The sequence below is a fragment of the Lathamus discolor genome, chromosome 1, assembly GCF_037157495.1.
Source record: "Lathamus discolor isolate bLatDis1 chromosome 1, bLatDis1.hap1, whole genome shotgun sequence".
Lineage (NCBI taxonomy): Eukaryota > Metazoa > Chordata > Aves > Psittaciformes > Psittacidae > Lathamus > Lathamus discolor.
The window spans coordinates 65,463,874-65,489,966 of NC_088884.1; the positions used below are offsets into that span (position 1 = coordinate 65,463,874).

At 49.1% G+C, this 26,093-nt stretch overlaps 2 protein-coding genes across 4 annotated transcripts; one reads left to right on the plus strand and one right to left on the minus strand.

Moving 5' to 3' along the window:
- The first annotated feature begins 934 nt into the window (after positions 1–934).
- Positions 935–17,791, plus strand: PHC1 (polyhomeotic homolog 1). Of its 3 annotated transcripts, XM_065675573.1 has the most exons (15): positions 935–987; positions 4,788–4,944; positions 5,594–5,704; positions 7,054–7,131; positions 7,857–8,006; positions 8,981–9,136; positions 10,222–10,720; positions 11,041–11,801; positions 14,047–14,194; positions 14,313–14,521; positions 15,091–15,205; positions 15,304–15,412; positions 16,079–16,229; positions 16,800–17,031; positions 17,349–17,791. In XM_065675573.1, exons 2-15 carry the CDS (start codon positions 4,831–4,833, stop codon positions 17,501–17,503), a joined length of 2,988 nt encoding a protein of 995 aa, XP_065531645.1. In that variant the 5' UTR covers positions 935–987; positions 4,788–4,830; the 3' UTR covers positions 17,504–17,791. The 3 variants fall into 3 exon arrangements, with proteins under 3 accessions (XP_065531645.1, XP_065531648.1, XP_065531656.1); XM_065675576.1 differs by lacking the exon at positions 8,981–9,136; XM_065675584.1 differs by lacking the exons at positions 16,079–16,229; positions 16,800–17,031; positions 17,349–17,791 and adding an exon at positions 15,852–15,944.
- Positions 17,792–19,791: 2,000 nt separating this feature from the next.
- On the minus strand, positions 19,792–25,814 carry M6PR (mannose-6-phosphate receptor, cation dependent). Its single transcript, XM_065675606.1, has 7 exons — positions 25,505–25,814; positions 24,067–24,237; positions 23,696–23,868; positions 23,496–23,605; positions 23,160–23,290; positions 22,038–22,164; positions 19,792–21,493 (listed from the first exon to the last, which is right to left on the minus strand). The coding sequence occupies exons 1-7, from the start codon at positions 25,609–25,611 to the stop codon at positions 21,371–21,373; spliced, it is 942 nt and encodes a 313-aa protein (XP_065531678.1). The 5' UTR covers positions 25,612–25,814; the 3' UTR covers positions 19,792–21,370.
- Between the last annotated feature and the right edge of the window lie 279 nt (positions 25,815–26,093).

Here is a 26,093-nt window from a genome sequence, read left to right on the forward strand (position 1 = left end):
CAGGCTGTGAGGATTATCACATCTCAGGATTATCACGATTATCAGGAAACACTTCTTCATCGAGGGGTGCTCGGGCACTGGGACAGGCTGCCCAGGGCAGTGGTGGAGTCACCATCGCTGGAAGTGTTCACGAACCGTGTACACGAGGCCCTCAGTGATATGGTTTAGTGGTGGCCTTGGCAGCGCTGGGGAACGGTTGGACTTGATGATCTTAACGCTCTTTTCCAACCGAGCTGGTTCTCTAGTTCCACCCTCACGCCTTGCTCCCGTAGCCCTGCAGGCGCGGCAGGGGGCCGCAGCCAAGCTACCGACCCTGATCCCGGGCAGGGCCAGGCGGGGGAGCGGGGCAGACCTCGGTCCCAGGCAAGGCCCCGGCCCCGGCCCCTACCCAGGCCCCGGCGGGGCTTGAACCCGCGCTTCTGCATCAACACCCCCTGCCCCCCCCACCGGCTGCCGTCACCAGGGCAACGGCAAGCGGCGCCCGGGGAAGGGATCACGTGTCCGGAAGCGCCTCGAGGGAGGAAGTGACGGAGCGGCGGGAGCCCCGGAGGCCGAGGTTTAAAAAGAAAAAAGAGAAAAAAAGAAAAAAAGCAATAAAAGGGGGGGGGGGAGGGGCGGACCCTGGGTCCGCCCCGCGCGGCCGCGCCAGGCCCCTCCCCCGCCCAGGGCTGACCCTGCCAGGCCGCGGCCGGGCCGGGCCCGCCTGGGACGGCCGCGAGGTAACGCCCCCGGCCCCGCCCTCCCCAACAACGGGGCCCCCCGGGCGCCGCCCCGCCCCGCCCCGCCCCGCCGGGGCCCGGCCTGCTGCCCGCGCGCGGGGGGCGTGTCCGGCGGCGGCCCCGCGGCTCCGGTAGCGCCGGCAGCGCGGGTCCCTGGGGCGGGGGGCGGTGCCCGGTGCCGGCGGTGAGGGAGCGGTGCGGAGCGGAGCGGAGCGGAGCGGAGCGGGGCAGTGCCGCGCTGCGGCGGTGGCTGCTGCAGCAGCTGCAGGTGAGGCCGGGCTCGGGGCGCGGCGGGGAGAGTTCCCCTGGGGGCCGGGGCGGGTTGGAAGTTGACAGCGGCGGCGGAGCAGCCATTGTCTAACGCGGGCCGGCCCCCGGAGCGGCGGCCGGGAGCAGCTCCCCTTCAGAGCCCCGCTCTCGCCTCCTGGGCAGCCGCCGCTCCCCCTGACGGTGATCGGGCGTCAAACACGCGCCTTTCTTTGGCTCCCCGCGGCGGGCATCCTGCGGCGGGTCCCCGCCTCCCGCCGCGGCGGGCTGCGTGCACGGCACATACGTGTGGCGGGCAGGGCGCCTCTGCGCTCGCTGTCGGCTTAACTTCGGTGCCGGAGTTGCCGGCGGCCTGGGGTGCTGCCGCCGCGCTGGCCCGTGTCTGTGTCCCGTCCCTCTCCCTGCTCCCGGGTGCCTGGGGCGCTCGGCGGGGAAAGGCGGGTGGCAGGGCGCGTACAGCGGGTGAGGAGCAGGTCCTGCGGTGCTCGGGAGTCGCAGCGACTGCCGCTTGCTTCCAGAGCATCCCGGAGCAGAGTTGGCGTGTCCCGGCGGTTTCACGCCTTTACTTGCGTAGTTTGGAGAGTGTGTTGTAGAAAACAGTAAGAGAGCGAGAAGTGGACTATGCTGGTTGCTAATTTTGTTCCCCCAAAATCTGTGGACAAACCTGTGCAAATCTTGCTTGTTCCCTAACTTACCTTCCTAAGGATAAAGCAACAAAACCAGTTACAAGGTTAGAAGATGTTCTGCAGGCAGCAGTTATGGGCCAGGGAGAATAGATGGGGTGAGCGCGTAAAACTTTTCTACCTCCTGCAATGGTGTTCAGTGACTGGAGTAGATGCTTGGCCTGGCTCTTCTGCTCTTGCACTTGAGAGAGGTGAAGAACTTGTAGATGGGCAGCCCGTGGTGTGCGCTGAGGCCAGCACTGACGGTTAGGCTCTGGACTGGGCCATGTTCTCATGCTTGTACGGCTCCCGGAGCTAGTTTTCTCCCTGCTCCTTCCCATTCTTTCTCCTGTGGTCTTCCCTGCCGATTCCCATGTTATTCCTGCCATGGTCTTAATAGGCCTTTGTATCCTTCCTTGTCTGCCTAATAGGGGTGCAGTTCTAGCATTTGTTCAAAGGTTAATTTCCAGTAATGGTCACGTTGTTATTATGTGGGGTTTTTATGTTGTTGGGTTTGTTCGGTTTTTTCTTCCTTTTTTTTTTCTTTTCCCCGCGGGAGCTGCTCATTATGTTTTCAAGGTGAGTTGTTTAACTCAAATAGTTTGGAAAACCCACGGTTTAATCATTTTTAGTAGGTTACCCAGCTCGAGGAGCAGCTAGCTCAAGTCAACTGCTCTGATCGCAGTGATCACTAGCTCTTTGTAAGGAGAGGGTGCTGGAAGATGCACTTGGAGAAGGGGGGAGGGTTTAACGCTTGTTATTTTGTGTGGGAATAGCCTGTGTTTGGATCGCATTGCAGTAGCATGGAGCTGCTCTGCCTACACAGGAACCAAATTTTTTTGGTGCCTCTCATCCCAGAGGTGTTTCAGTAGGATTTTTTTTTTTTTTTGTGCTTGGACCTGTTTAAAATCTAGATCAACGTGGAACTCTCAAATTTGCTGTTAATCTTCACTTAATAAACACTCAATGGTGCTGTTTACTGAGGAAACAGACTGGAGCAGAGCACTGAGTCAGAAGCTAGGTCTCTCCTTCAGATGCAACTTGTTGAGGATGGGGGTATGTGTTACAGCTAAGCTGAACCTTCTTAGTTACCTTCTCTTCTCTCTCACTGGCAGTTGTCATATCACAACTAATTCAACTGCTCTTGCAGGAAGTGATGTTTAGAGTAGGTTTTCTGCGAAGTTAACAAGTTGATCTAATGAGGACCAGCAATGAGGTAAATGCTGGGAGGGACCTGCACACGGAGGTTGAGCATGGCCAAGGGAACAGAAATTGTCTCCTAATGGTAACTGAGCTACGAGATCACTTGCTGCAGTGTGTGTAGCTTCAATGTGACTTGCATTTTAACCCCATTTGAAGTACTTAATTTATCTATCATTGTTTCTTTCTTTCAGAAAGTCTGTATTCTCTCCTTCCTTTATATTTTCAGGCTTCATTTACTTTTTGTGGTGCTGCCCCCTGGGGAAGATCTCTGAGGCAATTGTCTTCTCCAGAGCTTTGTTTCCAGCTGTAATAGCTTGTGCCTGAAGACAGCAGTGGCCAGTTAGGAGGGCATGTGCCTAGTTGAGATGATGACTGCTGAAGCAGTGCAGGAAGCCATTGTTGGATTAGCAGGGAGACAGATGCCTGCTGGACTTGAGGGCATAGGTAAAAATGCATGGGGAAAACAGGACCGGAGCTGCAGGTACCTGCTTGTCAGTGATAGAGTCTTCCAGATTTTGAGGAGCAGGTTTGGAAAGCATTTACTCTGCAGAGGAAAGCTGGCAAAATCAGGGAACTGTAGAACTGCCCTACTTTAAAGTCATCTGCTGCCCTTAACACCATTCCAGAATTTAAAAACTTGTCTGGTCGAGACTACTGTTGTTCCTTCTTTTCTGCTGTACTGATCTGTTTGCTTATGCACCTGGAAAAAGTTGTGCTTGGGTAAGGCTGTGAACTTCAGAATCTCTGGACTTGAAAAGGTCTTAGATACAGAGGCTGTGCTTGTGATGTGGGATTCTGGAACCTCATTTAGAGGTCTCTCATATATGTCATGGGGAGCCAGCTGGTTTTTTGAAAACAAATAGGCTGTCAGTGATATTGAGACTATCAGAAGCCTTTTTTTCTTTTTTTTTTTTTTTTTAATCTTGCATGGAATTATATCCTTCTAAAAAGTCAATTTTTTTTTCAGTGGAATTCTGTTGAATAGCCACTGTTGCACTTTTCCTTTTCTGACTCTCCTTTTACTGTTACTCCCTGTGTAGTCTGTGTTTTTTGTTGCAGAAAACTCCCTGATCATCCCAAGGTGTCACTTACTAAGTGCTCTCTTCAGTCTTGCTTTTCTTCCTCTTGGCTGATGAAGGCCTTCTCCAGTCCTTTCTCAGTCCTACGGTTCACTGCAGTGCATTTTGCTGCTACTGGAAGGTCTCTGTCTCTGCATGATGTCTTTAGCAGCTTTCCCCTCACAAGCATTGCCAGTAAACACTTCATCCACTCTGCTTCTGACTCCGTTTCTCCTGAAAGCAGCTTGCCATCAGAGATACCAACTTCCAGTCTAATACTCAAGTTATGATCTGTCAAAAACAGTAGGTAGCTGGAAAGTCTGTGTGATCAGAGAAATAAAGAAATGGTCCAAGGCTGGGGGGACTTACAGGACTGTAAGAAGGAGGGACTGAGTCAGTATATCTGCAGTAGGGCAGTAGACTTCTGGGATAATTTTGCCTCTTTGGGGCTGGAGGAAGAGAGGATCAGAAGTTGCTAAAGTGCAGTGGGAGACTGGAAGCAATTGGCCTCAGTTAACTGGCCTCTTGAAGGAGAGGCAATCAGGTCTGCAGCCAAATGATTGTCTGAATGAGCTGCAGCTGCTCCTTCACTTTGCTGCCTTTGTAAGAGTTCAAAATGCTGCAGCTTCCAACTGTAGTGTGGCAATAAAAATATGAGAATATGTGTGTTCCATTTCTGACTGCAGTAATAAAAGATTTAAACTGAGTATAATTTCTGGGTGATTTCAGAACTCTGGCATCTTCCATCCCCTGTGATGTAGCAAAGCTGTGCAAGGAGCCTGGTACTGGGATATTCCAGTTAAAAAGCTGTGTAATTCAGTGAAATATGGTTTGGTTCTTTCTCTAGCCTGAATTAGTTTCCAATTCTCTCGATGTAGATCTGGAGTTTGTCTCGTCCCAAGCTCCTGGGATTCTGTCACTATGGAGACCGAAAGTGAGCAGAACTCCAGCTCCACCAGCGGAAGCTCCAGTTCTGGAGGAAGTGCCCGTCCTCAGATATCGCAGATGTCTCTCTATGAGCGACAGGCAGTCCAGGTGAGGTGTGGTCGTGTTCGGGGCTGGCATGTGTGTGAGTGGAAGGTGGTGGTGAGCACTTGCGTTTTCCTTTGAGTTGTCATGAGTCAAGGTGGGAGCATGCTTGAAGGACTGTCATGTTTCCAGATTTAGTGATTCCTGTGCTAGGTTGAATGTTTAGATCCTGTGCCCTGATACTGTGTGTCATGTTTTATAGGATATTAGTCCAGTGTCCAGCCTCTTAGATTTAATCGCTACCTAGATCCAATAGTGATTTTTACCCTGCTGGCTTGGAGCAAGTCATTAAATTTATCACCACGGAGCAAGTCATTCAATTTATCACCACAGTTTCTCTATGTAGTGTATATCCTCCATATACATACTACACTGGAACACTTGTCACTCTGCTTGAGCATGCACACCTCCAAATTCCTTGGAGTTTATTAAAGTCTTCTAAGTGTGCTTCCTGCTGTCCTGGAATACAGCTGTGATTCAGTCTGTTACAAAATTTGTAGCTATACTATGTATTTTCATGTGCTAATCTAGTGACTTTGCTTTTTCATGGGGTCTAGGGATGGTCTCACGCTTGTTATTTATTTCTTCATTGCTCTTTGTAATCACATTCCAAGGGCATGCTATTTTTGACAATTGGGTTTTCCTCTTTCCCCAGGCCCTGCAGGCACTCCAGAGACAGCCCAATGCAGCCCAGTACTTTCATCAGTTTATGCTCCAGCAGCAGCTTAACAGTGCCCAGCTTCACAGCCTGGCTGCTGTCCAGCAGGTGAGTTGCCAGGGGTCAAAAGGAGAGGAACTGGATTGTTTTCTGGGGAAGATCCAGATATTCTCTCTTTATACAGTAACTTGTGCACTGGAGTCATCCTGATCCATGGTGTGACAATGGGTCCCTAAACACATTGGTAAAAGCTAATGCAAACAGCTAGTAAACTGGAAGCCTGATGCAAAGATTCATTTGGATTTCAGGTTCAGGGCATGGGAAGGTAAAAATTGTCATCCCCATCAGGAAACTTGTAATCCAGAGGCCTGTGACTAGCCCCTGCACCATCTTTAAATAAAAAGATGGGTAGTTAAATCAGAAATGAATGCAGTGGTGTTTAAAAATCATATTAAAGTTAACAGTGGATTGTTACTCCTCTGAGAATAAACATGGTCTTGTGTGCATGAAATTTCAGGCAGTATCCTCTGAATTTTCTGTCTTGAAATAATAGCCCATGTTTTATTTACCTGTTACTTGCAAGAGTTGATCTGGGGTAGATCTCATCCAGCCAAGACAGTGTTTCTTTAAGATATGTTTATGCAAATCATGATGCATAATTGTTGAGCGATTTTTATTTCTTCTTTAGCAACTTTGCTCACCTGCCAGACTTTATCATCAGTTAAAGATGGGTTATATATGATGTGAATACAGTTCTGTCTCTGTAACAATATCTCAGTAGAAGTGCTCCTTAGCTGTTAGTCCAGGATTTAGTTGTTCTCAAAATCCCTACCTGCAGTTTTACAGAATAGAGGCAATAAAATCCTCTCACCAGTTTCACACAAATCTTAGTTATGAACCTAACTAAACTGTACAGTGGAGCTCCTGTGGGATCATAGAGGGGTAAAAAACTCCCCCCAAATTAACGATATTTACATTTCTCCACAAACAGTATGTGCTGTAAGCTGAAATTTGTTACTTGGAGTGCTGTCGCAGCACTGTGACAAACTGCGGAACCAGCCCAGCAAATGGCTAATATTGAGGGTAACGTCTGGGTGTTAACCGTGAATTGTACCATCAGGGTGAGGGTTGCAGTGTGTAGCATGGCAAGCTGGGGCAACAGCAGGGTGTGTTCCATGGGTGGAAGGACATGCACTGTAAGGATAAGTTGTCCACTGCCTTGGGTAGTGTATAGGACTGAACTGGTTGGGGAAGAGGTACCTTGCTGAGTTGCTGCACCTTATTTGTAGGGCATGGCAGAGAGTTGTAGTGGTTAGATTGCTCTCCTCTTCTCGGGAATGGGAGAGGATGATGATGTGACAAAGCCAAAAATGATGGTGTTTGGACAAAGCCAATTATTTGGGCTGGATTGAAAAGTTTGTTCCAGGTACTCATTTCTCTGTCAATCTCTCTTGCAGGCTACAATTGCAGCCAGTAGACAGGCCAGCTCCCCCAACACCAGCACCCCACAACAGACCAACACCACACAAGCCTCTGTAAGTAATTGTTCTGTTCCACCCCCTGCCTTGTTCTTTCTCCTCTTTGCCTTTTAGGAAGGCAGTCAGCCAGGGAAACAGAGCTAAGCTAAGAATGCTGGGAATCTACAAGAGCAGGCAACTTTGAGTAGCTGGAGTGCTGTCATTGGTGAAGGTTGAGGAAACCAGAGAAAATTTCTGAGTGGGAGAAGCCTCTTAGCTGGAAAGGTGGACACTGTCTCTGCTGAGGCTTTGGGAATGGATTGTCACATATTAGAGAAGGATCAGGACTTTCTAAGAAGTCATGAGCATCTTGAAAGTGAATCTTCTTTTTCTTGGGCTAAGCAGTAGTTTGCTGAATGAGAAATGAGAGGAAGTTTGGTTCTGTTGTGAGTATTGAGAAACTGGGATTTATTTAGAGAGTAGATGAGTTGGTAGGGTAGAGATTATTTTGTGGATCTTTTTGTTTATTTGAGAGGCTGAAGAAAATGATGTATTTCTTTTGGTTCTCTTATTGCATTTGCATGCTAACAATGATTCTCAGGCTCAGCATACAAATGAGGTTAGCATCCAGGGCTTTGACTAGTTTGTATTGCTTAGTCTCTAAGACAAGAACTTTTTCCTTCTTGGTTCCCTGTGGGTTACAGGAAAAAACTTTAAAATGTCTGTTCTGGCTGTAAAAGTGAGTTTGTACTTCTTTGCCTCCATCTCTTCACATATAATTTGGGACTTTTCTCTGTTTTCAGATCAACCTAGCCACCACATCAGCTGCTCAGCTAATCAGTCGGTCACAGAGTGTGAGTTCCCCCAGCGCCACAACCCTGACACAATCTGTGCTCCTTGGGAACACCACCTCACCACCCCTCAACCAGTCACAGGCCCAGATGTATCTTCGGGTAAGAGATATGTACCCAAAATATGTCCTGACCATGAACCGAACTTCCTAACCACTTCAGTTTTTCACTGCTGGGGATTACAAACACCTTTGGACTAACTGGCTTTAAGGATGATGCACTGTATTTTAAATTCAGATAGGGAATCTCTTATCCCTGAAACCACAAGTTTGACTCTGGGCTCAGTTTTTGAGGGTAGATGACTGTTGTATTCTATGGCTCAGGTGAGATTAAGAACCATGTTTGTCTTTGCTCTGCATAGACGTTAAAGATCCCATGGCACTTCTCACTAGAGTGTAAATGTGAAATATATGTCCCAGACTTGCATATAGTTCAAAGCTACTCTTCTAGTTCAGTGCTGGAAAAGATAAATAGTAAATTACTCTCTTCTAGTACTGCTGAGCTCAGGACTATAAATCAGAATTCAGGTAAGTTTAGAAACATAAATCAACCTGGCCAAATATGTCATCCTTTTAATCGCTTTGAAGTGCTGATAAACCAGAAAACATTAGGCTTGAAAAGGTAGTCAGTCTAGGGTTTGTGTATTTGCTTGAAACATTTTTTTTCTGTGTCTCAGTTAACTTTAGATACAGATTGTAATCCCTTTTTTTTTTTTTTTTAGAGCAACCCTGGTCTTGGCTGTATGTTTTTTTAATCACTGTTTCTCAACCAGTCCCAGATATAGACCTGAAAATACAATTACACCTCATTCTTTTAGCCAGCCTTGGGCAGTCTGTGGGAGTTGGTCTGAGCCCACATTTGATAGACAAGGGGTTGTTTTCATAAGGAAGCAGTTCCCAGTTTCCTGCTCCTGAGGGTTATGTTCAGTGTTACAGCACAGGGAGGGTTGGGGGTTTTGCAATGTGTGACATTGCAGCCCGGTGTTGCTTTGTAATCTCTTTGCTTGTGGTTCGCTGTCTTTTTCTCTCTTCTCATCCGTTCCTTTCATTCCACATCACCTGACCTTCCCTCAACAGCCACAGCTGGGGAACCTGTTGCAGGTAAACCGAACCTTGGGCCGCAATGTGCCTCTTGCTTCCCAACTCATCTTGATGCCCAACGGGGCTGTGGCCGCTGTGCAGCAAGAGGTACCACCCACACAGTCTCCTGGGGTCCATGCAGACACAGACCAGGTCAGTGACACCTGCTCCCAGAGTTCTTCCCTTCCCCTGCTCTCCATCACCTCACACTCTGGTCTTTGTCTCCAGCCATCCCTGTATGGCAGATTAGCTCTATTTTATCCCCAGACTGTGTCCCCTGTCCAGGCAGGAGATTCTCTTCCCTTGCCACCTTTTCTTTTTTCGTGTTTGTTTTTTGCCTCCAGAGATTGGATTAATTTCTAGGGTGAGCTATAGGCTTCACAGTTTCTCAGTTGTCCTTGTATGGGAAGAATTGTTGAGTTCTATGTCTAGCTTTCAGTTCTTCTACAATGAAGAGTCTTTGCCAGTGGTAGTATTCCTTCACACAGTTATTTGTTGTTGTAAAGATACGAAAGACCAAACAGGCCACAAGGTCTTAGCTCCTGCATTCATGTGCAAGTCATTCTCTAGGTAAGGAACCTGCCATGGCTTCCGATTTTTCTTGTCTTGTCCCAGTCATTCTTAGGAATTACCGTTACTTCGTATTTTTCTTGCCTGGACCACTTTTTTGGAATGGAAGTCAGCCATGATCAAAATTGAAGATAATGCTGCAGGAGGAGTAAATACAGAGGATGGCAGCACCAGAATGCAGAGGAACTGGTGAAATTGGAAGGGCTGCAGGGCATGAGTAGATCGGTGGGCCTGCTGAGTCCAAAGCCCTGCACAGGAGGAGAAGGCAGGTGGCACAAAATTTGATAAGGAGTGACTGGTCATTAAAAGGGTATCTCAGCACTTCTAGAGCTGTGCTAAACTGGGTCTCGCTAATGCAAAGGCGTGACAAACAGGTGTGAAGGCTGTCACATGCCTTGGAGAATGGTAGTGTCCTCATGTGCTGTTCAGAAAGTGCCACGAGATCTTTAACTTCCATCAGAGGTGGGGCAGGAGGAAGTTGAGTATAATGTGCTTCCTGGGGAGGCCTGTACCTGAGCTTTGCTTTGCAGTGTTAGCCAGGTCCCCACATGAGATCTGAAGCACCAGCTTAGCCTACATCCGAGTAGAGTGTGTGGCGTTCTCCACCAAGCTTCCAGCAGGTAACATATGTAAAGCAAACAGATTCTGTTTTGTATATGTGTTTCTAGGTGCAGAACTTGGCTGTGAGGAGCCAGCAGACCTCAGCTACCAATGCCCACCTCCAAGGCTCTGCTCAGAAGGCAGCTCTGCCAGGAAGCTCCCAGGCTTCGGGCTTACCACAGGCCACCAGCACGGGCCAGACCTTGGCAGTGGCTCAGGCCTCCTCTGGCAGCTCAGGCCAGTCCCTCAACTTGAGTCAGGGGGCAGCAGGCAGCAACGGTGTCTCTGGGGGTGTGGTGGCAAGTGGTGGGAGCCAGACCTCAACGGGCTTGAGCCAGACCTCATCAGCAGGCACTGCTGGCAGTTGCCAAAGGAAAGGCACAGGGGTGGTTCAGCCATTACCAGTGGCAGGTGCCCAGGCTGTGACTGTTAGCCAGGGAAGCCAGACAGAGGTAGAGAATGCAGCCACAAAGAAGGGCGAAACAGACAGTGGTGGACAGCAAACAGTGGGCATGAACCTGACCAGGACCGCTACACCAGCACCCAGCCAGACACTCATCAGCTCAGGTAAGTGCAGACCTCTTCCTTCCTGTGGGCTTTTTCAGGGGTGCCATTTGACAGCACAGTGGTGACACCTTGTCCTACATGCCTCCTAGCCCCTGGACTCCTGAAGGCTTGTCTGTAGGGATTATCCCTCTGCATTACCAAAAGAAGTTGATTTTGTCCTTCATGTCCTTTACCAATTAGCTGTCAGTCATTTTGGAGTTTAATGACAAGCCATGCAGTGGCTGCCTGCCTTTTGTGGGTTTGTTTTTTCTTCTGTTGTAGTTCCCAGCCGCACTACTGATAATTTGTGTGCTCTCCTTTTCTTCCTCCACTCTGTACAGCCACATACACACAGATACAGCCACACTCGTTGATCCAACAGCAGCAGCAGATCCACCTGCAGAAGCAGGTGGTGATCCAGCAGCAGATCGCCATTCATCACCAGCAGCAGTTCCAGCACCACCAGTCCCAGCTCCTCCACACAGCCACCCATCTTCAGCTGGCCCAACAGCAGCAACAGCAACAAGCACCATCTCTGGCCCAGCAGCAGCAGCAAGCTCAACCCCCGCAGCAGCAGGCTCCTCCTCAAAACCAGCAGCAGGCTCAGACTCTTGTGGTGCAACCTATGTTGCAGTCCCAGCCACAGCCTGTGCAGCTCCAGCAGGACAGTCCTTGCCAGCCAGCCACCAAGTCACCTGTTCCAATTCAGTCCAAATCCCTGGTCACCCCCATCAAGCCACCTCAGCTTGGGCCTGCCAAAATGTCAGCAGCGCAGCAACCTCCACCACACATCCCAGTGCAGGTGGTGGGTACTCGGCAGCAGGGCTCAGGCCAAGCCCAAGCACTGGGTTTGGCTCAGATTGCTGCAGCAGTGCCGACGTCCCGGGGAATGCCAGCTGTGGTCCAGCCTGTTTCCCAAGCCCTTGCTGCTTCCCCTTCATCATCTTCAGCTCCAGCATCCTCACAGGAAGCTCCCCCACTCACCACAGGGGTGAATTTGGCACAAGTTCAAGGCACAGCCCACATGGTGAAGAGCCCAGCCTCCTCTCCAGTTGTGGCTCAGATGCCAGCAGCATTCTACATGCAGTCTGTCCAGTTGCCAGTAAGTGATACCATTGAGAAGGAGAATAGCATATGGATTCTTTGTTCATTCCTAGGACACCAATCGCGGCCCAGGTCAGTGGGTTTGGGTAAAGGGACATGGAGACCTTTTCCCTTCGAAAACACTTAATTCCAATCCAGCCGTTGAGGTTACTGACTGCAAGCATTTATCTTCCATGTTATTCGAAGGCATGCATGAAGTAAATAGATGAGACTCAGACCCTGACCCAATTGTGGTATGTGTCCACATTGCGTGCTAAAGATCACGCTTAACAATGTGATGGGTTGACCATGGCTGGCTGCTGGGTGACTGCCAAGCTGCTCCATCACTCTTTTGCAACAGGACAGGCAGAGAAAAATAGGATGAAAAGCTCGTAGGTTGAGATAAGGGCAGGGAGTTCACTTACGAATTAGCATCATGGGCAAAACCAACCTGATTTAGGCAAATCAATTTAATTTATTGCAAATTAATCAGAGTAGAATAATGAGAAATAAGAGCAAATTAAACATCTCTCCCCCTTCTTCATAGGCTCAACTTTGCTCCCAACCCTTCTTACTTCCTCCCCCTGAGCAGTGTAGGATGGAGAATGGGGCTTGTGGTCAGTTCAAAACGGTTTGGCTCTGCTGCTTGTTCTTACTCATGGTTTTCCCTTGCTACAGCATGGGATCCCTCCCATGGGATAATCCTTTATGAACTTCTCCAGCATTGGTCCTTCTTACAATTGCTTCAGTTTGGTCTTCACAAATTGCTTCAGCGTGGGTCCCTTCCGTGGGGTGCAGTCCTTCAGGAACAGGCTGTTGCAGCGTGTGGCCTTTCCATGAGTGCAGTCCTTTGGGAACAGACTGCTCCAGCATGGGTTCTTTCCAGGAGGTGCAGCCCTTCAGGCACAGACTGTTCCAGTGTGGATCCCACAGGGGACCACAAGTCCTGCAGTAAACCTGCTCCAGCAAGGGCTCCTCTCTCCACAGGGCCACAGGTCCTTGCAGGAGCCTGCTCCAGTGCGGGCTTTCCGTGGGGTCACAGCCTCTTTTGAGCATCCCTCTGCTCCAGTGTCAGGTCCTCTGCGGGCCGCAGGTGGCTCTGCTGCACCATGGACCTCCGTGGGCTGCAGGTGGAGGTCTATGATCTGCTCCACCATGGACCTCCATGGGCTGCTGAGGCACAGCCTATCTCACCATGGTCAGCACCCTGGGCTGTAGGTGAATCTGCTCTAGAGCGTGGAGCACCTCCTCCCTCCTTCTGCGCTGACCTTGCTGTCTGCCGAGCTATTTGTCTCACATATTCTCACTCCTCTCTCCCAGCTGCTGTTGAGCACGGTTTTTTACCCTTTCCTAAACACATTATCTCAGAGGTGCTACCACCATCACTGATGGGCTCAGCTTTGGCCAGCAGTGGGTCCATCTTGGAGGCGGCTGGAACTGGCTGTGTCAGGCATGGGGTGTCTTCTCACAGAAGCCACCCGTGCAGCCCCCTGCTGCCAAAACCTTGCCACATAAAACCCACTACAAACAATAACTGGCTTCTTTTTTCTCTCTCAGGAGAGAAATGAAAGCTGAGTGGGCTGTGACTGAACTCCGTTCTCCTCACTAGGTGTGTGGATACCTCCAGGTCAGAGACCCCGTGGTGTGTGGTACCAGCCACCAGCCCTAGACCTCAGAGGATTCCGTAGCAACTGGCTGTGCAGAGGAAAACAAAGATGGCTCACGTACCACAGGCCTCATCCATGCTGCATTGAATTGTCCAGCTAGGGCCTGTCTAACTCCCTGGGACAGCAGTACTTGTACAGCTCAGATATCCTTAGGTGGTTGCTGAGACTGTTTCTAAACGGGCTGTTTCTTAATGAAGGTGTCACAGGATTTGTCTGTCTTTTAGAGATTCTACTCTCATCCAACGTGTGCCCCCTACTCTTTTGACTCTCCTTTGAAACTGATCTGATTTAGCCACAAGCCTGTTGGGAGACTGCTGGGTGACTGCCATCCCATTTCTTTCTTTCTGGAATAATCCTTTGAGGTTCATACAGTGTTTTGGTAGTGAGTCTTCCGAAGTTTTACTCCTTGCTAGGCAAATGCTCCTAACTAGAGGTGTGTACCGTGAGGGAGCTAGAAGCATCTCTATGAGAAGGAGTCACGCTGGAAATGAAGTACAGTGGAGCAGGATGGCTCTTCCTTTTGCCTTTGGGTTATCTTGTTCTTTGCTTTGGAGCTCCTCTCTCTGCTTATGTGTTCCTCTTTGTTTATTCACGCAGGGCAAATCTCAGACCTTATCTGTAAAGCGCAAGGCGGAGTCGGAGGAGGAGAAGGAGGAGTCACCCAGTGTCACTGCACTCCTGCCTGCCAGGTCCTCTCCTGTGACAGACAGCCCCAAAAACATGGAGGAGAAGAGTGGCCTTGGAGGTGAGGTACAAATGAGAGCTCTGCTTGCAAGTATTAATGATCTAATCCTGTATTCCACCTGAAGTAGTGCAGAAGTAGGAGCAAAAGTAACAGATTCTTGTGACTGTTAATTTTACAGATAAATCCGATTCTGCTGCCACTGCAACCCCAAATACCACTTCAAGTGAAGCAGCATCAGCCACCCCCACGTCTGCTCCCACCCCAAACCTGGCAATGGTAACACGTCAGGTGGGAGACTCCAAACCCCCACAAGCCATCGTGAAGCCCCAGATCCTTACACACATCATTGAAGGCTTTGTCATTCAAGAAGGAGCAGAGCCCTTTCCGGTAAGGATTCTCTGTTGTGGGGGAAGGAGTCAGAAGGCTTCAGTCTTTGGACAGGAGTTTCTTTGCCCACATTCCAACTCAAGCACTTTTAGCCTTGAGACACAGACAGTGAAGAAGAAGGGAAAGGAGGGGAGGTGTCATGCATGAAGCAAGGCATTAAGTGGCGGCATTAAAGGGAACAGGCTGGAAGAAGTAAAGCAAGTGTGATGGGAACTGTTTTCTGCAGTAGTCCCCAAAGCAATCATGTAAGAATTTCAAGGAGGTGGTTCTTTTGGACTTTTATTAAGGGAAAGATGCACTGTACTTTAAACAAGCAGCAAGTGAAGGGGAAATGCAGTTACCTGGAACTGTAGGATGTTCAGGACAGATAGTACCTAGTGATCTTTGAATGAACGGCCAGTCTAGTAAGTCAGGAAGGAGTAATAACTTTGTTTAGCATCTCTCCTCCCCTAGTGGACAGAGGGATTCTTTTGAGCTGTAAAAACGTGTGAGCAGCATATACCCTGTGGAGGGTGGTGGGCACAGAGAGTCCTTTACTGATGGGACCAGCTCTTTCTCTTCCTGTCCAGGTGGGTTGTTCTCAGCTGCTGAAAGAATCTGAGAAACCACTGCAGGGAGAGGCTCCTTCTGGCCATAGTGAAAACCTGTCCAGCAATTCTCCGGGAGGGGACAGTGCTTCTGTGGGTGAGTCTCAGCATCAGGAGGCCTAGCTACTGTTACTGGAAGTTTCTGCACTCTGATACTGTATTACCTTCAACTGATGTGTATCTTTGTCTCACCAGAGCTTGATAAGAAGGCAAACTTGCTCAAGTGTGAATACTGTGGGAAGTATGCCCCAGCAACCCAGTTCCGTGGCTCCAAAAGGTTTTGTTCCATGACCTGTGCTAAAAGGTAAGACATTATCTTCCTTTTCTCTGACCATCCATTCTTCGGAATTGCATGTGTGCCCTTACTCCAGGTAGTGTACAACACTCCAGTACATCCTATCCTCCCTCATAGGAAGCACTGGCCACAGAGATCCTCTAGGACTCAGTGATTTGTGAACGCTTGTAGGTCTGGAGAGGTGGATGCGGTGTTGAGTGTAAGCAGGGTTTCTGACTTGCTCAGAAAATGAAGTGGGAATGGGGGAAGTTCTGGGACTCTGAAAAACCACTCTTCAGTCAAATATAGATTTGACTGAGTAAACAAATGCATATTGGTAGCTGTCAGCTGCATTAGTACGAGACAAAAACATAGGGGAGCATTGGGAAAGAAGAAGCTGGGGAGAAGTTAGACTAGTCATTGCTGCCATTGATAGCAGAGTGCTTTTTATGGGTCTTTTTTCCCTTAGGGGAATGACTTAATTGACCCTTCAGATGTTAGATCAAGACTCTGCTGTCCAAATATTGCTTGGGTCAGAAGTCTGGACTGGTTCCTTCCAAGGGTAAGTCTTAGGAGGAGGAGGAGGAACAGAACTTGATGGTAAAGAGGAGATTTATCCCCATCTAGAGCAAGGAGAAGCAGTAGGTTTAGATCGTTGCTGTTCCCTAACTGCTGCTCTGCTTCTACTTACTCGAGGTACAATGTCAGCTGCAGCCATCAGTTTCGGCTGCAAAGGAAGAAGATGAAGGAATTCCAGGAAGCCAGCTATGCCCGTGTGCGCCGGCGAGGCCCGCGGCGCAGCAGCTCTGACATCGCGCGAACAAAGATCCAGGGCAAGCGCCACAGGGTAAGGACATAGTCAAGGCAGGTCTCAATGTGAAGTTGTCACTGCTGGATGCAGTGCTTTCTCACAGTGATGTAGACATAAAGGTTGTGCCAGGTACACATTAACACAATTATTACATGGGGCACAGTGAGCTGCTCTAATCACTCCTCAACTACAGAAAGTGGATTCACATTTGTACTTGTTCTGTTCACTCTGTGTTCACTCCCTTGTGTGTCTTGGAGGTCTCAGTGGATAAGATCAGCTTTGGTAGGAAACAATCCTCTTTTTCCCGTTCGATTAACCATTCTTCCACATGAATGATTTTAATCAGATTAGAGAAAATTGAATGAGCTTCAGTGCTCATGTGAGGAAGAGGAATCGACTGGGGAAGGATGGGGAGAAGGGAGGCGAGAGTCAAGTCTCCCATTTCTGGCATCACTGAGCTCATGTGTCAGTTGCCCTGACCAGCAATCTGAGACAGTGACCCAGACTGCTGGGACAGCTTCTGCTGTTCCCAGTGTCTTGTTTTGCATGTAGTAATTTTGAATTTCCTACAAAACACCTTTTGTTTTCTTTCCTCTGGGCTTGTAGGGCCAGGAAGACTCAAGTCGAGGCTCTGATAACTCCAGCTATGATGAAGCTTTGTCCCCTACATCTCCAGGACCACTGTCAGTAAGGGCCAGTCATGGAGAGAGGGACCTGGCAAACTCTAGCATGGCCCCACCTACCGCAGATCTACATGGCATCAACCCAGTCTTCCTGTCCAGCAATCCCAGTCGTTGGAGTGTGGAGGAAGTGTATGAGTTCATTGCATCACTGCAAGGTGAAGTTAAGATCCCCTCCTGCACTCCTGTGATTCAGTAGCATGGGGATATTTGTTGGGTCTCCTGGAAAGAAGGTGGTGTCAGTGGTGCCTAATGCTGTTACTGTACTTCTGTACAGGTTTCTGAATGGGAGTGGGTCATACAAATGTACATCTCAAGTAGCCTGTGTCCTCAGGCAGACTGTGGACTGGAGTGGGGAGAGGGATTGGTTATGTTCCTAGCTTGCTTTCTGTACCCGCCTGAGGCCCAAGAGTGGGGATGAGGGTAGTGCCCAGGGAACATCTTTTCTCAGTGCTGTTTTCTTTTGGTTTCACAGGGTGCCAGGAGATTGCTGAGGAGTTTCGGTCACAGGAAATAGATGGCCAGGCCCTGTTGCTTCTGAAGGAGGAACACCTCATGAGTGCCATGAACATCAAGCTCGGACCAGCTCTCAAGATCTGTGCCAAGATCAACGTCCTCAAGGAGACCTAACAGCTCTGAAGCCGTAGGTCTCACTCTTGCTCTGACCCCAGGGCAGCTGCCAGCTTTGGAGCATTCTGCTGGGGCAGGGAAGAATGGGACAGCCCCCTGTGGTCTTGCATTCAAGAATGAGAAGGAATTTAAATGACTGTAACTGCTGTGGACAGTTAACAGGCCCATATCTTGGTCTTTTTAATGGTGCTACAATAGGGAGGAAAACTCCCTCCTGGGGCCTTGAAACATCACCTGTTCTTCCTGATTTTTAATATGCCTCTCCTGTATAAAACATAAAGACGTGAAGGGGACTTCTTTCTGTCTTAGCAGACTTCTCAAAGGGAACCGTGCTCACCCCTTTTTGTTACAGCTGGTCTGCTCTATTTTAGTTTTGAATCTCACTGTGCCAGAACTTGAGGCATAGGAAGAGCTGGCCCCACATGGGCTTTGGGAGCAGCTGTGCTTGGGGCATTTAGGAAGGGGAACTAGTAAAGTCCAAGTGACAGAGGTGGACAAACAAGAATTTGAATAAAAGGGGCTGCTTCTCTTCCACTGTTAAAAAAATCTTGGCTGCTCATGAACTGGGTTTAATAGCCATTCCAGCATGCATACCAAACTTGAAGGCCTGTGGCAATAGGAGTTGCCAAAGCTTTACTGTCTCCTGTAGTGATGCAGAATGAAGACAAAGTGGTGTAGCAGCTGTTCACTCCAGATGCTCCTCTCTGAATGAGAGGAGTTATCCAGAGTACTTATGAATAAGGTGATTGGAAAATGAAAGGGAAGGGGGATTGTCTTACATTAGGCACTAGGTTCATCTCCCCATTGTGCTAGGGCATAATTTGCAGGTCCAAAGCAGTCTTCAGAAGCACCAAGGCTCTTCATCCCATGGGCTGGGTTTTTGTTTTGTTTGGGGCTTTTTTTGTGTTCGCTTACCAGTTTGTATTATTTTTGTGTCTGTCTTCATTATCCTCAGGATTGTTTCTGGGACGAAGTTTAAGCTGGCAGGATTGTATCACCTGCCTCAGGCTGTTTTGTTGTTGTTGCTGGTGTTATAAAACAAATACTTCTCTTTCTCAGTTAAAACCAACAACCAACCCTCCAACAACTGAATGGTAATCCTTTAATGCTACTTCTGCCTTCTAAGGGGTAGAATTATGTTATAAGCTGAGTCTCTCTTTTAGTCCCACCAGGTTTGGGATTTGTTTTTAAGGACCAAATGCGGTATTCTTCAGTTTTGTAACCAGGTTGCCAAAGGTGAGAATCTGGGCAGAGTTCTCTTCTGAAAGCACCTCTTCTTCAAACAAAATAGGCAAAAACCGGAAAGAAATTACACAAAGCATGAAGAGGTTAAGTGCCCTTAGAGCTAAATACCTGCAACCAACATGATTTTATAAACCGTGTGTCTCAGCTTTTCTGATTTCAGAAGTTTCACATGAATTATCGAGTGAAACAGACACTGTGTGGAAAGCACCCACGGCTGCAGGAAAGCTGTAGTTACGTGGGAGGCCTAATAGCATAGGTAGGAAAACACTACAGATGTTTGGAACTGGCTCTTTATTGACCCATCTTAGAGAGGAGGGAAACGGCTTAGAAGATTGAAAAATGTGGCAGCAGCTTTCTAGTCTTAAGTGTACTGTTGCATTTCACTCTAATAATGCCTTTGTTCCTGTGAAAGAAAACTTCTGAGGCTTCTTGAATGAAAACAGGCCCAAAAGAAGCTGCACCCTGACACTATTTGGTCTGATAGAATTTAGGGGTAGGGAAGAGGGAGGTTACAATCTCTTAACACCAATCAGCTGAGGAAGGCTGTCCTTGAAGTACTTTATCCTTAGCAGGCTGGGTGTGATAAAAATCCAGTTCAGTTGGACCCTTGGCAGGGTAGGCAGGCAGCTAACCTGCCTACAGTACCACTGCTTCTGAGGACTGGATTTTATTTCAGTCAAATGAGGTTTCATTTCATATTCAATGTTCTTAATAAAAAAAACCAAAAAACTTGTTCAGGCTTTGCAGGTCTGGCTGCTAAAAGTTAATTTCTCATTTTATTGTTGCAGAAAGATACAGAGCATAGGAACCTTTTCCCATCCCTTACAACCTGAGCTTCTAAAGCAGTGTAGACCACTCCCTCTTAAGCCCTACAAGGTGGCAGCAAAAAAACATGTACTAACAAGAAGAGACCTGTTCTGGGAAAGAGTAGTTCAGACACAAGGCACCACCCACTAAGGACCCTTCACCTTTGGGTAAGAAAGATGCTCTGGTACCACAGAAAGCTCTTGTTACAGCAGCACAACACTTCACCAGTTTTGGGGTTGTTTGTTTTTTTTAATTTTATTTTTGAAAGTTGTGTTTTGTACAAAAAAAATTACCTTAAACACCACCATGAAAACCAGTAATAACAGACTTAGTGACTTCCTATTTTTCCCATGTTATAAGGAAGATTGAGACTGTAACAAAAGTCAAAGAAAGCAGGAACTGTTTGCCCACTCCAAACCCAGTAAGAAAGCAGGGCCACCCCTTTCCCCTCCATGTCACTGTTCAGACTGCTTTGCCAGTATTACAAAAACATCAGCCTTGTCTGTATTCTGCTGTTAACAGTAGTGGCTTGCTTATTCACAGTCTCTGCCCTCACGACTGAGGGCAGTTCTTGCCAGTCTAGAATAGGGCAGAATGGGATCACTTAAAAAGAGTATAGCCCCTGAAATAAAAAGCAGTTAAGAATCAAGGTGCCAAGTTCCTGAAGTCTTGCAACTTGGCTGTCCCTGCTTTTTATGAGGGCCCCAGGAAGAGGTCTCTCTCATTCCCAGCCAGCAGCAGTATCTAAGTACCATCTGTACTATGCTTGAGGGACAATGATTTATGAAAGCTAACCCTGGCAGTGCAAGAGTACCTTATGCAGTTTTTTATTACACTAGCACTCTTATCCTTGGCTTCTATAGTTCCTTTTTAATATTCTGGTAGCTTCCTGGGAAAACCCTCTGTCAAACAAGGAACTTTTGGAGAGAATGTAATCACAATGCTGAAGGTGACTGAGCTGTGTGGGCAGTCACCCCAGGAAGCTTAGAACTTGAGTGGCATCTACCTGTTTCATTGTGCCTTCATGCGAGTTTCAGCAAATGTTCCCTTTACTTAGCAGCACATTATTTCCTTTTGCTTCTCAATGATTTGAGAAAGCCAAGACAATATTGTGACTGAACTGGAAATTCATGAGACTATATTTCACTCTTTTTAGCATTGCCCCTTCTCAATTGTCTGAGAGGATGGCATGCATCCCTTTTATATCTGTTGAAAGAAACTGGTGTGTACTCTTCAACATACTGCCATTAAGAAAATAGTGCAGAGGTGCCAATGCTTCCTCCACCCCGACAGAGTCTGGCATAGAGCACGCTGCAGGTTACACTGGCAGAAGCAGTGCAAAAGCTAGAAAAACTGAAAATGCATTCAAAGAAAAGGAATTCCAGTGTCTTACAGATCCTGTAAACCTTAGGGGTGAGAGGGAAGACACAAAAGATCCCTCCTACAGTCTCAGCTGTTTTAACCCATGGCCTCCTTCCCCTTTCTGCACCCATCCATGGTTCTTTTTATGTCTTGGTGATTTCTCTCCCATGCTGAACACTCATATTGCTTTCTTGCCATCTTCTGTCAACTCTCAGCACTTTCTCCCCTCAGCTCTGCTGCATTTTTAAAAACCTAAACCAGCATTATATTCACAAGACACGCCACCAGGGACCAGTTCTGTTCACACCCAGAGGCATCCATGGGACTTGGCGCACCAGAGACAGCAAAAGCAAAGAGTGTAAAGAAAATCAGAGTGAGAGAAGGAGAACTGGCTGGGAGATGCCCAGCTAAACTGGGGAGATGGGAAGAAAAGAACTCAGTGTTGAAAGCTGATCACATTGGTAGCAAGTGGTCATCCCTCTCCTCTGACTCCTCACCCAGCTGGTCATCACCCACCCCGCGGTATGCGGCTGGTGTGTTTCGAGGCTTGGATCTGCAGACAAAGTCACAGCCATCCTGCAACACAGGATATTGTACCAGAATCAGACTGCAGGCAATTGACTCAGCACCCAAAGCAAAGCAGCTGCTGCCATTTCTCTGTTGCCTTATGCTGTATGGGACAGGTCCCCAAAATCTGTCTTGACAAGAGAAGCACACATTACAAGCATCCTACTTGGTCCTGAAAGCTCTAGGCATACTGATGAACAGCACGCAGCAATGTTGGGCTGATCAATGTCACTGCCTACAGTGCCCAAGGAAATGTTTCAGGTAGTTGGACACAACATTTCAAAGTCCCTAGCTGGAAAGTGTTAACCTCGACTGAGCACGTGTTCCAGTTTGTTATGGTAATTGCAGGATACTGGCAGGGAATCAGTCTTGGCAATAATTAAGAAATAGAGTACTTCAGAAAAATAAAACATATTCTTTTCTTCTGCTTCAAGGTACACTACCCTGGTGGTATGTCTGCCTGAGAATACAGGCCACAACAACAAGGCAGATGCCATTTTCTCCTGTCCTGATATATGAGCCCAGCTGGGAATAGATGGGGATTTTCACTCACCGCTACCAAATTGCCCAGATCTTGCCAGAAGGCAAAGTGAGGAAACTGCTCCATGCCCTTTGCTCCCACTACAAGGCGCTGGTACAGGAACCCACCAATGATGTAGACTGCAATCAGAGAAGCAAACCTGGAGGGTATAATTAGAAGTCAAAGCTGAGGAAATTCTATAGACAACCTCTTATGAGCTACCTTCAAATTGGTATTGAAGCAAGTAGCTGAGCACCACTCAGTAACAGAGCTGTAAACAGAGACCAGACCAGAAAAGGCCCCCAAATTACTGATACGCTGGTATAAATCTTTCAGCAGCATTACATTAAGTAGTGCCTCTAATAAGTACAGAGGAAATGAGTCAAGCTGGTCTGCATTCCCAACTCTGGCAAAAAGCTGTTGTACGATTTTAGGAAATCATGCCTTCCATGCTCTTGTCTGTAAAATATGAAGGAGGATATTGACAGGGAACAAAGCAGCTCTGCAGCATCATAAAATGGTTAGGGTTGGAAAGGACCGTAAGAGCATGGAGTTCCAACCCCCCTGCCATGGGCAGGGACACCTCACACTAAACCATGTCACCTAAGGCTCTGTCCAACCTGGTCTTGAACACTGCCAGGAATGGAGCATTCATCACTTCTCTGGGCAACCTGTGCCAGTGCCTCACCACCCTCACAGTAAAGAACTTCTTCCTTATATCTGACCTGAACTTCCACTGTTTCAGTTTAAATCCATCACCCCTATCACTACAGTCCCTGATGAAGAGTCCCTCCCCAGCACCCTTACAGGCACCCCCTTCAGATACTGGAAGGCTGCTATGAGGTCTCCACACAGCCTTCTCTCCTCCAGGCTGAACAGCCCCAACTTTCTCAGCGTGTCTTTGCATGGGAGGTGCTCCAGCCCCTGATCATCCTGGTGGCCTCCTCTGGGCTTGTTCCAACAGCTCTATGTCCTTCTTATGTTGAGGACACTATCATGCCTTGAGCAAGATCTTTTGTTCAGAAGAATAGTAACCTCCAGTGGTGGCTGTGGACAGGTACACTACAATTACCCAGTTTAGTGCAGTATTTGCTGTGTTTCTAAATGACACTGGGGATTATGGCCCAGACATGAGCAGCTCTTCCAATGACTCACGTGATCAGTAAAATGGAGCCAACGCTGAGGTGGGAATCTTCAGCTGGACAAGCCACACTGCTGTCCATCTCAAAGAGGTAGAAACACTCCTGCTCCTTTTCCCGCTCTTCCGAAATAATGCTGAATGAGCTCTGCAATTTGGGAAAGGTGAAGTCATGTGAAAATGTGCCCAGGCATGCTGAACTTCACCGCAAGACACTTCCATCACTGTTAGTGCAGCTACACAACAGACACTGGAGGACAGAAGAAAACCTTGCTGCCTCCTCAAAGCCCTTCTGCTTATCAACCATCTGTCTGGCAGCCTCCTGCTCCTCTCCCACCTCATGTGTCACTTACTGCTGTAACTCCCCGCTTGCAAGAAATCATTATCACAGCTCTTCTCTTCTCACCACTGCAGTGCCTGCCATATGAATCACCTCCTTTATAAATCAGCATGATCCAGTCACCTGCCAAAAGAGAAACAATACAGGCTGCAAATCCAGACCAGGAGACAAAAGGCAGATGCTGAGTAATACAAGTATTGAGTGGACTCTTACTTCCATTGAAGACCTGGGTTTCATTGATTCTTCCTATCACTGTGGTCTTCCCATTCTGTCTATCTGTTTGCACCAGGCCACCAAAATCGTGTAAGGTGCTGTTGACCTCTCTGCACACTCTGAAGTGGTAGACGTAGTTTTCTGTTTTGCCTTTCTCCACAGTCACGTTAAATCTGAGCAGGGAGAGGACAGAACAGACAGCTCACAGGATTACAAGGAACAAGGCCCAGAGCAGTAGACATTTGAGACCTGGAAAGCAGTGACCACCCTTAGTAACAGGGAAGCCCATTCTGCAGTCTGGCCCCAAGTCCTCCCCTCCCATTGGCCTCAGGGAGGCATTGCACAGCTCTCAGGGCCTGCAGGTACTGTACCTCATTGGGCTGAGGGGCTCCAGTTTCTTCAGCAGGGCTCTTTCCATTTGCGACTCGCTGCTTTCATCACCAATCACATCACAACTCCTCTCTTTTGACTGTTCAGCCCCCACAACAGCAAGAGCCATAAAAACTACCAGCACAGCAGAGGTATGGCAAGGTGATGACATCCTGAACATGCATATCACAGAGAACACAGAGGATTAACTGGTTTAGCCTCCTGCAAACTAACTTCAGGGTCACAGAGTCAGTGACTGGCCACTCCCACAGTCCTCACTGCAAAAAGGAGAAGTCAGAATCTAGAAACAGGTCCCAGAAATTAAATCTCAATCAGTTGTGTAGCCAAGCCTTCCACTGGGCCGATTTTGGGATTCTCTGCTGAATTTTGCCTCAGGATCACAACAAGTTTTGCTGTTAAGCCCAGCAGGCTGAGCGCTGGAGTAAGTTTCAGGCACAAGCCATTGTTGGTTACTGCATTGCACTGAGGAACCAGTCAGCAGAAAATGATTAACCGGGCCTCTAATCAAGCCTCTTTGCAGCTCTTTGTGAAGAGCCTGGAGGGAAAAGCCACAGTGATTAGCCAGGATCTGTTTGTTCAAGTACCTTAATCTTAATAATCATGATATCTTTTTACTACTACTTCAGCTGAGAATCTGAAAGTGTTTAATAACTGTAAGCTGCAACTTCACAGTACAGTTTTCTTCTGCTTATACGGGGGAAGAAGGGAAGGAGCATACTGAGACGTCCCAAGGAAGATGCAACTGAAGAGGCAGTAATGAAGACACTAATGAAATCTAGAAATTTAGCCTCCAGGTCACACTAAAAATCACATATGAAACGTTCAGTGATTGCACCAGCAACCACAGTGATGCAACAGATTTCCCTCAGCTTCTCCTGTTGCAGACTTCAGTAAAGCTCCAGATGCTAAAGGTTGACAGACCCGCAAATGAACAAACACATGGCCGCAGCGGACAGCCCCTGCCCGAGGGACAGCCTGTCTGCAGCACCTAACAGTGAGCCCCCAGCTCCTGCAGGCCTACTGCCACCCAGCCAGCTCTCCGATCGCCACGGAGGTCACAGAGGACAAGGCTAGTTCGGCTGAAATGAGGAAGCCCGTGATACAGGAACTCGTGATTCGTCTCGTAAGCCTAAAGCAGAACCCTGCCCTTGGCACTAGCCGCGGCTGCGCCGGGCACAGCGCTGGCAGACGCCTCCCTCGCGCTCAGCCTGAAGTAAAACGGGATGGATACGGCGACGCTGCTCCCCCGGCCGGCTACCGCTGCCCGAGCCATGCCCGCAGCTGGGACGGCGCCGCCCACCCTGGTCAGGCCGCGGTTTCAGGCCCGCGGCGGCTCCAGCAGCCTCGGTGCCACCCCCGCCCTCCCCCTCCCGTCCGCCGCCGGAGCCCAACCCGCCAATCCCGCACCGCCGCACCCACCTGCTGCAGGCCCGGCCCCGGCGCCGCCCGGCCTGCCCCCGCCTAGCACGGGCAGGGGCACGGGCAGGGCCGCCCCTAGGGAAGAGCGATCCGCCGCTCAAGAGCATCCCATGCTGCGCCGCCGGCGGTGACGGCACGGGCCGAGGACCGCAGGCGCGGACGGCGCCGGGCTGCACCGGGCTCCCCCGCGGCCCCCGCCGGCTTCCCTCGCCCACCCCACCAACCGGAAGCAGGAAGGGAGTGGCGGAACTGGCACTCTCCGCCAATAGGAGCCCGAGCGCCGCGGGACCGCCGCGCTCACTGGCGGTTCTTCAGCGAATGAAGAGAGGCGGTAGAAAGGGGCGACTCCTACAGCCCGCTCCAGCCTATGACGGGGCGGTGCTGGAGCCCACCTCCTCTCTCCATCCAATGGGCGGTGAGACAAGGCGCGGAGATCCCGCCTCCCCTCGCTTCTCTTCCAATGACCGATGGAGGCCCGCAGGGGGAGGTTCAGCCGCGCCCGCCGGCGAGCCCCGCACCCGGCAGGGGCGGGAGCCGCCCGCCCAATGGCGGGGACACACTTCCGCCGGTCGCCCCGCCCCTCGCCGTG

What these genes read in the sequence shown, in the direction of transcription:
- PHC1 (XM_065675573.1), top strand. Translation starts at nt 4,831, where the DNA reads ATGGAGACCGAAAGTGAGCAGAACTCCAGCTCCACCAGCGGAAGCTCC. An exon ending in AAGGAGCAGAGCCCTTTCCG is followed by an intron (nt 14,522 to 15,090) that starts GTAAGGATTCTC and finishes CTTCCTGTCCAG; the next exon opens with GTGGGTTGTTCTCAGCTGCT. An exon ending in AGGGGACAGTGCTTCTGTGG is followed by an intron (nt 15,206 to 15,303) that starts GTGAGTCTCAGC and finishes TTGTCTCACCAG; the next exon opens with AGCTTGATAAGAAGGCAAAC.
- M6PR (XM_065675606.1), bottom strand. Translation starts at nt 25,611, where the DNA reads ATGCTCTTGAGCGGCGGATCGCTCTTCCCTAGGGGCGGCCCTGCCCGT. An exon ending in GAGCCCCTCAGCCCAATGAG is followed by an intron (nt 23,869 to 24,066) that starts GTACAGTACCTG and finishes CTCCCTGCTCAG; the next exon opens with ATTTAACGTGACTGTGGAGA. An exon ending in AACCCAGGTCTTCAATGGAA is followed by an intron (nt 23,606 to 23,695) that starts GTAAGAGTCCAC and finishes CTCTTTTGGCAG; the next exon opens with GTGACTGGATCATGCTGATT.